Source organism: Oncorhynchus clarkii, chromosome 21 (assembly GCF_045791955.1).
Source record: "Oncorhynchus clarkii lewisi isolate Uvic-CL-2024 chromosome 21, UVic_Ocla_1.0, whole genome shotgun sequence".
Taxonomy (NCBI): domain Eukaryota; kingdom Metazoa; phylum Chordata; class Actinopteri; order Salmoniformes; family Salmonidae; genus Oncorhynchus; species Oncorhynchus clarkii.
In genome coordinates, this window is record NC_092167.1 from 24,698,454 (window position 1) to 24,710,038 (window position 11,585).

At 40.5% G+C, this 11,585-nt stretch overlaps 1 protein-coding gene across 1 annotated transcript in view; it reads right to left on the reverse strand.

Moving 5' to 3' along the window:
• Positions 1-5,605: 5,605 nt before the first annotated feature.
• Positions 5,606-11,585, reverse strand: part of LOC139378783 (large ribosomal subunit protein eL34) — a 13,606-nt gene continuing 7,626 nt past the window's right edge. Inside the window, exon 4 of the mRNA XM_071121280.1 lies at positions 5,606-5,730. Within this exon, the coding sequence (XP_070977381.1) occupies positions 5,646-5,730 (85 nt within the window). The 3' untranslated portion in view covers positions 5,606-5,645. The remainder of the gene's footprint in view (positions 5,731-11,585) is intronic.

Consider the following 11,585-nt stretch of genomic DNA (forward strand, 5'->3'; position numbering starts at 1 on the left):
AACATCCTGCTGAAACAAGGATCATATCGCTCTGTTGTTGAATGGACCAAAAGAGAAACAAATCTTCCCTACTGATGAGTCAACAGGGTCAATAGAAGGTAGGCTCTGAGGGTCAGGTCTTGACACGTTCCTGAAAAACATAGCAACACCTGAGGGAATGGCATCTAAAACAATTGCAAAATCTTTAGGTATTACAGGGACCTTGTAAAGTGATAAGAATTCTTTATAACTGAGTAAAAGACCCAGTTACATTTACCAGTTGGCTCACCAATAGGATATTATTTCGGAACCAATATTCTAAAAACAAAGAGGTATTTTTATACAATACATCCCGATTATTCCACATATAATATCTTTGTGGAGAAAAATTGTGTTTATAAATTAAGGACCATGACAAGAAAACCTGCAGATGAAAAGCAGAAAGTTTCACTGGAACTTTGTCAATATTATAATTGCAAAACAACATGAAGTTAAGGCCACCAAAAGTAGAGAATACATGATGAAGAACAAAATTCCAGATAGAAATGGGTCTTCTTAGGAATTGTTTTATCCAATTGATCTTAAAAGTATTATTTAAAGTAGTAAAGTCCAGAAAATTCAGTCCACCATTCTCATAAGTGTTCATTACAACAGTTTCCTAATGTAATGGGTATGGTTTCTCCAAAGAAAGTTGAAAAGCATCTGGTCTATCTCCTTGCTTATTTTACTGTCAAGATATAAAGATAGAGCACCATATGTTAGTCTAGAGATACCTTCAGCCTTGGTTATTAGGACTCTACCTTTTAAAGATAAGTCCCTCTGTAGCATTGATTTAGTTTCTTCTGGGTTTTTTTAATAAGAGGGTTCAAATTTTGTAAGCCTCTAGACTTCTGATCCTTTGTAATGGTTATGCCTAAATATGTAAGTTCTTCTTTTACTGGAATACCATAATATGAAGGTGTCACACAATCTTTGACAGCTATGAGTTCACATTTATTAATGTTAAGATATAGACCAGATGCTTTGGAAAAGGATTGTATCACATTGATCGATTTGGGAATTTGGTTAGCGTCTTTCAGACAAAGTGTAGTATCGTCAGCCAGCTGGCTTATAATAATTTCTTTACCAGCTATGGAAATACCTTGTACAGGACTATTATTTAAAGAATTTGCAAGAAGTTGGGTGATTAATAAAAACAGGTACGGAGATAGGACAACCTTGCCGAATTCCTCTCTTTAACTCAAATCTAGGTGAGGTGCCATATTTCAATTTGATAGAGCTGTTACCATTTGCATAGAGAGTCTTAATAGCCTTACAGAAAAAAATCCCCAAAGCCAAGTCTCTCAAGGGAGTGGTAGAGAAACTGATGCTCTACTGTGTCAAATGCTTTATAAAAATAAAAAAATAATATGAAGCTATCCTCAGTTATTAGGTCTGAGTAGTCATGTATGTCTAATACTAGTCTGACATTGTTAGAAATATGTCTGTTCCTCATGAAGCCAGACTGTGTTTCATCAATGATTGCATCCAGGACTTCTTTAATTATTTTTGCAAGTAGTAAGGCTAATTAATTTCTTATAGTCATTATTAAGAAGACAAATTGGACGCCAGTTATCGATGAGCAGCACTTCTTTTTTAGGCTTAGGTATCAGTGTTATTAACCCCTGACTCATTGTAGGAGGGAGAACATTGTTTTTAATACTCTTTAAAAAGACTTCAAATAGGAAGCTACTTGTTCAGAAAATAATTTGTAAAATTCTGATGTAATTCCATCAACACCTGGTGATTTATTGTTCTTTAGATGTTTGATACACTCTATAATCTCTTCAACTTTGATGGGTTCATCACACTGTTTAGATTCTATATCACTGATAGAGTGAACATTATTCAGTGAGTTAAAAAACATATCTGTGGATTGCTGACAGTACATAGAGCTATACAATTTTCTGTAAAAATTGCTACAGTATTTAGCGATTCATTTTTGGTCATCTGTAATAACACCATCAATGTTTAACTTGTGGATAGTGTTATTTTTAGAGTGAAATTTCTCAAGTCTAAAGAAATAGGATGAATTCTGTTCTCCCTCCTCAATCCATTTTTTCCTAGATCTAATAAAGGCTCCTTCTGCTTTTAAATTTATATACACTGCTCAAAAAAATTAAGGGAACACTAAAATAACACATCCTAGATCTGAATGAATGAAATATTCTTATTAAATATTTTTTTCTTTACATAGTTGAATGTGCTGACAACAAAATCACACAAAAATTATCAATGGAAATCAAATTTATCAACCCATTGAGGTCTGGATTTGGAGTCACACTCAAAATTAAAGTGGAAAACCACACTACAGGCTGATCTAACTTTGATGTAATGTCCTTAAAACAAGTCAAAATGAGGCTCAGTAGTGTGTGTGGCCTCCACGTGCCTGTATGACCTCCCTACAATGCCTGGGCATGCTCCTGATGAGGTGGCGGATGGTCTCCTGAGGGATCTCATCCCAGACCTGGACTAAAGCATCCGCCAACTCCTGGACAGTCTGTGGTGCAACGTGGCGTTGGTGGATGGAGCAAGACATGATGTCCCAGATGTGCTCAATTGGATTCAGGTCTGGGGAACGGGCGGGCCAGTCCATAGCATCAATGCCTTCCTCTTGCAGGAACTGCTGACACACGCCAGCCACATTGTCTTGCATTAGGAGGAACCCAGGGCCAACCGCACCAGCATATGGTCTCACAAGGGGTCTGAGGATCTCATCTCAGTACCTAATGGCAGTCAGGCTACCTCTGGCCCCCCAAATAAATGCCACCCCACACCAAGACTGACCCACCGCCAAACCGGTCATGCTGGAGGATGTTGCAGACAGCAGAACGTTCTCCACGGCGTCTCCAGACTCTGTCACATCTGTCATGTGCTCAGTGTGAACCTGCTTTCATCTGTGAAGAGCACAGGGCGCCAGTGGCAAATTTGCCAATCTTGGTGTTCTCTGGCAAATGCCAAACGTCCTGCACGGTGTTGGGCTGTAAGCACAACCCCCACCTGTGGACGTCGGGCCCTCATATCACCCTCATGGAGTCTGTTTCTGACCGTTTGAGCAGACACATGCACATTTGTGGCCTGCTGGAGGTCATTTTGCAAGGCTCTGGCAGTGCTCCTCCTTGCACAAAGGCGGAGGTAGCGGTCCTGCTGCTGGGTTGTTGCCCTCCTACGGCCTCCTCCACGTCTCCTGATGTACTGGCCTGTCTCCTGGTAGCGCCTCCATGCTCTGGACACTACGATGACAGACACAGCAAACCTTGCCACAGCTCGCATTGATGTCCCATCCTGGATGAGCCACTTGTGTGGGTTGTAGACTCCATCTCATGCTACCACTAGAGTGAAAGCACCGCCATCATTCAAAAGTGACCAAAACATCAGCCAGGAAGCATAGCAACTGAGAAGTGGTCTGTGGTCCCCACTGTCTTGCTAATTGCCTATAATTTCCACCTGTTGTCTATTCCATTTGCACAACAGCATGTGAAATTTGTCAATCAGTGTTGCTTAAGTTTGCTGAAAATAAACACAGTTGACAGTGAGAGGACATTTATATTTTTGCTGTTTATATGCGCAAAGGGGATTTATTTACATCTATAAAACCTGGTTAGAGCCCTGAATGCTGATTGGCTGAAACTCAGTGTTCCGTCGTGCTTAAGAACAGCCCTTAGCCGTGGTATATTAGTCATATACCACAACCCCTCGGGCCTTAATGCTTAATCATAGCAGTCAAACAAGTTAAATCCATTTATGGGAAATGATCTGGCGATTTTTATAAGGGCAAATGATATTTGATCTTGCCACATATTCATATCAGTGGAGGCTAATGAGGGGAGAACGACTCATAATAATGGATGGAACGGACCCAATGGAATGGCATCACACATGGATAACATTCCACTGATTCCGCTCCAGCCATTACCACAAGCCCGTTCTCCCCATTTAAAGTGCCAACAACCTTCTGTGATTCAAATTCCTTAAATACGTCATGTCATAGCTCGCAGTAATTGAGGAAATCCTGATTTAACTTCTAACCTCGTTACAAGTTCCTACGATATTTCTTAATTGTCTCGATAACGGTTAAACGTTTTATTGTATAAATATGGCAACTCCTCCCTTGCTGTGAAAAAAAACAATTGGGCTAGTTTTCAGCCCCCCCCCCCATTGAAGTTTAAAATGGGTAGGGAGGGGTTATAGATTCAGTAGAGGTAAAACCGAACTCGACCAGATCGCAAGTCGCCTCATTAGCCCCCAGCAAAATTAAGGAGATTTTTTGTATTTCACACCATAATGTAAAAATCATATGCTTGTATGGATGTCAACCCCAACACATGTTCTTGTCATCGTTTCCATTCCACTGTATTAGTCGTTCAACTACCCCCACCGATTGCTGTATGCTAACCAGCTTATACAAAACAGGAGTTACCATTTAGCAGTTACTTCTAAACCTGAAAAGTAACCACAGTGGGCCTGTTACAATACATAAATTAGAGAATTGACAAATATCCACTTTGTTATATCAGAATTATTGAATGTGCACCAATTTGGCCAATGTGACAGATGCCGAGCAGTTGCATCGCTCCAGTCAACCGTCATTGACTGTTCTCTGCTTACGACAAGGCAAGCAGTAACAGAGCACCAAGTCTAGGACCAAAAGGCTCCTTAACAGCTTCACCCCCAAGCCATAAGACTGCTGAACAAATAATAAAATGGCCACCAGACTACTTACATTGAAGTCTTGTTGATGGACCTAGCCTTGAGTGCGATGGCTACCTACGGTATAGTGAACTTTGTTAAACTGGAGCCTTGTCGGTGTCATTTTGAGTTAACACCTGTACCCCCGCACATTGACTCAGTACCTGTACCCCCTGTATATAGTCTAATTTTGCATTAATTTATATATAATTTTTTACTTTAGTATATTTGGGCTTGTAAGAAAGCATTTCATGTTAAGGTTGTATTCGGAGCATGTGAAATAAAGTTTGATTAGACTTCTTTATGGTTAGGGTAGGGATGTCCCAAGGATCTGGGGTAGCACTGACCACATAAGGGTAAAACATTTTTTACAAGGGTAGCTAATGAGATTAGAGGCTGGTTAAACTGTTTGGTAATAGTTTTACTTGTTAGTATTTATATAATTTATCATCCACCTGGTATATTGGATGAAATCCAGAGTATTCCCAAAAATGTAAAGCCTATAGAACTCTTGGCCAGCTTGATAGCAGCAACAGCCACTGAACATTAGTAAATATTTAGTCAGATGGATGACTGATCTCTTTACAAAAATGGTTTAATTGTAGTAAAGCAACTTGTTTACCTTGTCATCAAATAATATCAGTTTAAAAGCCTGCTCACCTTCATAAATGCAAGCACATGCAGCACCATCTTAATATTTAATAAAATATACAATTCCTGGATGTAATGTCAGTGTCAACACTAAGTGAATAGATCAATGTTCAGTAGTCCACTCAGTTTTCAAACTTCAGTCTCAATCAAAACTACAAAATGGTAGTTCACATTGAGAAACACTGGACTCAAACTTCAAATTGAGGAATACTATGGACAGTTACACCATTTGAGTCAGGACACTAAACATATTTCAATTATTTTAATGTTGCAGTACAAATACACATTTACTTAGATTTTTGACTCTGTGCCTGTGCTTTAAGGACCTTGACAACAATCTTCTGCTCCTCAATCAGGAAAGCACGCTTGATCCTGTGGTAGACAGAAGGGTGACGGTTAGTGGATCAGTTAACTGAGATGTTCAGGACATGCCTTTAATGGTTACTTTACAAATACTGACCAAATGTCAAAACTAAGAAAAATTGAATGAATGCATGTTGTAAAGACCATTGCAGAAACACCCATCTTTATTTTTTGCACATAGGAAGTGTCACTGCTTTTAACAGCACACCCCAGGACAAATCTCCCAATGTGATACTAGTTGACAAAACCAGCTAAAACCACCATCTACTTAAATCACAATTGAACAGTTAGGGAAAGATGTGATCAGGATCAGACTTGACTAAAGAATGTAGTTTTTAATCCTAACACATGGAACTCACAAGAGCATCCTAAGATAACCAGAGGCTGCTGAAGCCAACAAACTGCACTTAAATTGCTATGGATAGAAATTCAACTACAGCTGGCTGGTGTCATGAATAGAACATCTTTCTGGCATAGTTAGTCCAATATGCAAGTAAACATTATCAACCAGAACCACCCATGGGGCAGGATTAGGGCTGTTACGGTAATTGAATATCCATGTCACTGAGTTATGGATGAAAACAGTCATTTCAGGATTTATTTTTATAAATGTAATTCTCATGTTGATAAATAGTGGGAGGCACCTAAAGTAGAACTTCCAATAGTGGGAGTTCACTAATGATAAGCAATTGTTTTGCTAAATTAATCTGTCTTTCCAACTGATGATACGCAGGGGTGTAGAGCGCTATAGGCTATGGCACTTCAGTGAAAAAAGTTTGTGGACTTTATTTCTTTGCGTGCTAGTAAATAGATCTTTCAAAAACAGTGTCAGATTGAATAATTAATCAACAAGGTTGTCCTGTCTCCGAGGCCTATAATGCGCTAATGTGTCAATTGGAACCTCTGTCATTTGGTAAAAAAAATAATTTCATGATTGTATTACAAAATGTACAGGTCTCGTTCTCTGAGTGAAAACGTTATTTGCAGAGTTGCCACACACCTGCCACACTTCTGAGAATCAAGTTTTGGTTTATTTCATGCACCATGCACCACATGTGAGCATGTGTCTGGTTTCTGTCCTGTTAAGTCCGTTTATTTTTATATATAGACACAGCAAAATAATAGTTCCTCACAGTATTTTTAAAAAATCCTTCACTCTCCCACTTGAAAATCAGCGTTGTCGCTGATAAATAGGCAACTGACATGTTGCGTGTATTTGTTATTTTAAGGATTGTCAATTTCATCGGCATACTATAACATAGCTCTCTCCGTCACACTTTCCTTGTCAATTGATTATCTTAGTGCCTACTTTTGGAAAGCCTAAGGTTTGGCTAGTTTAAAAATATATATGTTTTAAAAGATACAATATTTGCTCTAGAGGCTTTGATTGGCGGGTGCTTTTACCAGGGTGTACGTGTGCCAATTCTCCAAGGGCGTATATAATTCCATTCAGTAAGTAGCCTGTCTGGACACCATGTAATCCTGACTAGTCTCCCAGTCCCTGAGGCTGAAAAACAGCCCCACAGCATGATGCTGCCGCCATGTTTCCGCCAGATGTGACAACAGGCATTCAGGACAAAGAGTTCAATCTTGGTTTTATCAGACCAGAGAATCTTGTGTCGCATAGTCAGAGTCTTTAGGTGCCTTTTTTGCAAACTTCAAGCAGGCTGTCAAGTGCCTTTACTGAGGAGTGGCTTCCATCTGGCGACTACCATAAAAGCATGATTGGTGGAGTGCTGCAGAGATGGGAGAACCTTCCAGAAGGACAACCATCACAACAGAGGAACTCTATAGCTCTGTCAGAGAGACCATCGGGTTCTCGGTCATCTCCCTGACCAAGGCCCTTCATCGATTGTTCAGTTTGGCCAGCGGTCAGCTCCAGGAAGCCTCTTGGTGGTTCCAAACTTATTAAAATGTAAGAATGACGGATGCCAGTGTTCTAGGGGACCTTCCACATTTTTTGGTACCCTTCCCAAGATCTGTGCCGACAATCCTGTCTGAGCTCTACGGACAATTCCTTTGACCTCACGGCTTAGTTTTGCTGAAATTCACTATCAACTGAGGGCCCTTAAATAGACAGGTATGTGCCTTTCCAAATCATGCCCAATCAATTGCATTAACCACAGATGGACTCCAATCAAGTTGTAGAAACATCAAGGATGATCAATGGAAACCAGATGCACCTGAGCTCAATTTCAAGTCTCATAGCATGGGTGTGAATACTTATGTAAAGAAGTTGTCTTATATAATACAAAAATGTCTAAATCTGTTTTCACTTTGTCATTATGGGGTAGCTTGTGTAGATTAAGGAAAAATATGTATTTAATCAATTTTAGAATAAGGCAGTAATGTAACAAAAGGTGGAGAGAAAAAAAAAAACTTTCCAAATGCACTGTATATTGAAATATAGGACTAAGTAAGTTACGCTACTGAGACTAAACAGAACGCGCTCTTAGGCTTACTGCTTGAAGGTGGTTATACAAGGCTACTACTATACAAAGCGTAATGACATTACTTATTATGGTCATAATTGTAACATTAAGGAGAAGGTATGAGCTGTGCGCATATTTTGTGACAAATAGGTGCCGTTAGGTTACAACATTCTGCCCGCCTGGAACAGTGTAAACAAATTATAATACCAGTCTGTTCCAACGACTTTAAAAGCCTTTACAGCATAGCAAAGACTAAAACAGACAAATGTGAAATTGCTTTATCTGACATTTTGCGGTTGAGAGAGGCTTGGCGCTCACAGAATCAGTATAAACATTCACTCAAACAGGCAACAGAAGCAGGATCTTTTATTTCTGTAGCTGTACATGGAATATTTAATAAAGCCAAGCACATTTATGGTAGGCTATTGATTATAGACCTTAAATTGAGGAAACCAACTTCCGTAAACAATCAAGGCAAGGGCTGTTCAATCGCCTCACTCCGTTGCTGCCTCTGTCGCATCGTTCTCAACACCAATATGCTGGATAACTTTTCTATTTTGCACATAGCATTTATCAAATATACACAGATATATACACAACTTCAAATTAGTGGATTCGGCTAGTTCAGCCACACCCGTTGCTGACAGGTGCATAGATTTGAGCACAGCCACGCAATCTCCATAGACAAACTTACAGTAGAATGGCCTTACTGAAGAGCTGTAACTTTTACCTCGGCACCGTCATAGGACTCCACCTTTCCAACAAGTCTGTTTGTAAAATTTCTGCCCTGCTAGAGCTACCCCCGTCAACTGCAAAAGCTATTATTGTGAAGTGGAAACATCTAGGCACAAAGTGGTAGGCCACACAAGCTCACAGAACAGGACCACCAAGTGCTGTATCGCGTAAAAACTGTATGTCCTCTGTTGAAACTCACTAGAGTTCCAAATGGCATCTGGAAGCAACGTCAGCACAATAACTGTTCGTCGGGAGCTTCATGAAATGGGTTTCCGTGGTCAAGCAGCCGCATACAAGCCTAAGATTACCAAGCGCAATGCCAAGTGTTGCTGGAGTGGGGTAAATCTCTCAGCCTTTGGATTCTGGAGCAGTGGAAACGCCTTCGAGTGATGAAACACACTTAACCATCTGGCAGTCCGAGAGATCTGAGTTTGGCGGATTCCAGGAGAACACTACCTGACCCAATGCAGTGAACCAAATAGAGGTCGAGCGATTAATCGGAATGGCCGATTAATTAGGGCCGATTTCAAGTTTTCATAACAATTGGAAAACGGTACGGTTATTTAACTAGGCAAGTCCGGTAACCTCTTGGGGCTAAATAGCGTGCCCAATTTCAACTTCCTGCTACTCATGCCAAGAATATAAGATATGCATATTATACATATATTTGGATAGAAAACACTGACATTTCTAAAACTGTTTGAATCATGTCTGTGAGTATAACAGAACTTACGTAGCAGGCAAAACCCAGAGGACTAACTGTTCAGAATCCCCCCCCCCGTTCCCTGAGATGTCACTGCCAAGGGATATTTCATAGGAACCTGTTTTCAGTTCCTACCGCTTTCACCAGTCTTTGGAATTTGGTTGAGGTTATTCCATTGTGCAATGAAGAAGTAGGCCAACTTGGAACTGGGGACACTTTTGTGAGTTGCGCAAGACGCGAAAAGCAGCGCTGGTTTGTTTTCATTCCTGTATTGAGCAAAGATTGCCCCGTCTACAATTTGATCGATGATTAACGTTTAAAAATACCTAAAGTTGAGGCCTCCCGGGTGGCGCAGTGTTTAAGGGCGCTGTACTGCAGCGCCAGCTGTGCCACCAGACTCTGGGTTCGCGCACACGCTCTGTCGTAACCGGCCGCGGGAGGTCCGTGGGGCGACACACAATTGGCCTAGCGCCGTCTGGGTTAGGGAGTGCTTGGCCGGTAGGGATATCCTTGTCTCATCGCGACTCCTGTGGCGGGCCGCACGCAGTGCGCGCTAACCAAGGTTGCCAGGTGCTTCCTCTGACACATTGGTGCAGCTGGCTTCCGGGTTGGATGCGCGCTGTGTTAACTTGTTGAGGATAGGGGGCAGTATTTTCACTTTGGATGAATTGCGTGCCCATAGTGAACTGCATCCTACTCTATCCTAGATTGCTAATATATGCATATTATTATTACTATTGGATAGAAAACAAGTTTCTAAAACTGTTTGAATTATGTCTGTGAGTATAACAGAACTCATAGGGCAGGCAATCTTCCAAACTTTGACGTCATCGCCCCCTCCTTTCCCAACAAGATATGGATCTGGTAGCACTTCCTACGCCTTCCAGTAGAAGTCCTCATTCAGTAGAAAGTGGAATGGAGCATTTGCTGTGAACTTTGACCGAATGGGAGGGGAAATAGTCAGTGTCCCGACAGAATGCCATTTTCCTGTGGCACATTTGTCTGTTGATGTCACCGCTGTTCCATTTGGCTGCAGATGAAAAGGTATGCTCCGGTTGGAACGTTATTGGATATATATGATAATAACATCCTGAAGATTGATTCTCTGCTTAGTTTGACAAGTTTTTTCAACCTGGAATATATATTTCGGAAGTTTTCGTGCGAGTTATCCTGGACCAGCAGTCAGTTTTTGGGCACGTGAGCTAAAAGTGATAGCAAATGCAGCTACTTGGACACTAGTATTGGACATTATGGAACAAAACAACGATTTATTATGGAACTAGAACTCCTTGCACTACATTCTGATGAAAGATCATCAAAGGTAAAGGAATATTTATGTTGTAATTTCGTATTTCTGTTGACTCCAACATGGCGGAGAAATACTTTTACGTCTGAGCGCTGTCTCAGATTATTGCAATGTTAGGCTTTTTCCTTAACATTTAAAAAAAATCTGACACAGCGGTTGCATTAAGAACCAGTGTATCTTTAATTATATGTAGAACATGTATCTTTAGCCAAAGTTTATGATGAGTATTTCTGTTATCTGGCGTAGCTTTCTATAATTCCTCCGGATATTTTGGAGGCAGTTCTGAACATGGCGTCAATGTAAACCGAGATTTGTGGATATAAATATGCATATTATCGAACAAAACATAAATGTATTGTGTAACATGTCATATGAGTGTCATCTGATGAAGATTTTCAAAAGGTTAGTGATTCATTTGATCTCTAATCCTGCTTTTGTGACTATCTTTGGCTGGAAAAAATGGCTGCGTTTTTCCTTTGATTTGGTGGTCTAACAGATATATGTTGTGTTTTCGCTGTAAAACATCTTAAAAATCAGACATGATGGGTAAATGAACAAGATGGTTCTCTTTCATTTGAGGTATTGGACTTGTTAATGTGTGAAAGTTAAATATTTCTAAAGAATATTTTTAAATTCCCTGCGCCACCTTTTCAGCTGAATGGGGGGATGGAGTTCCCTGAGGGAGCTC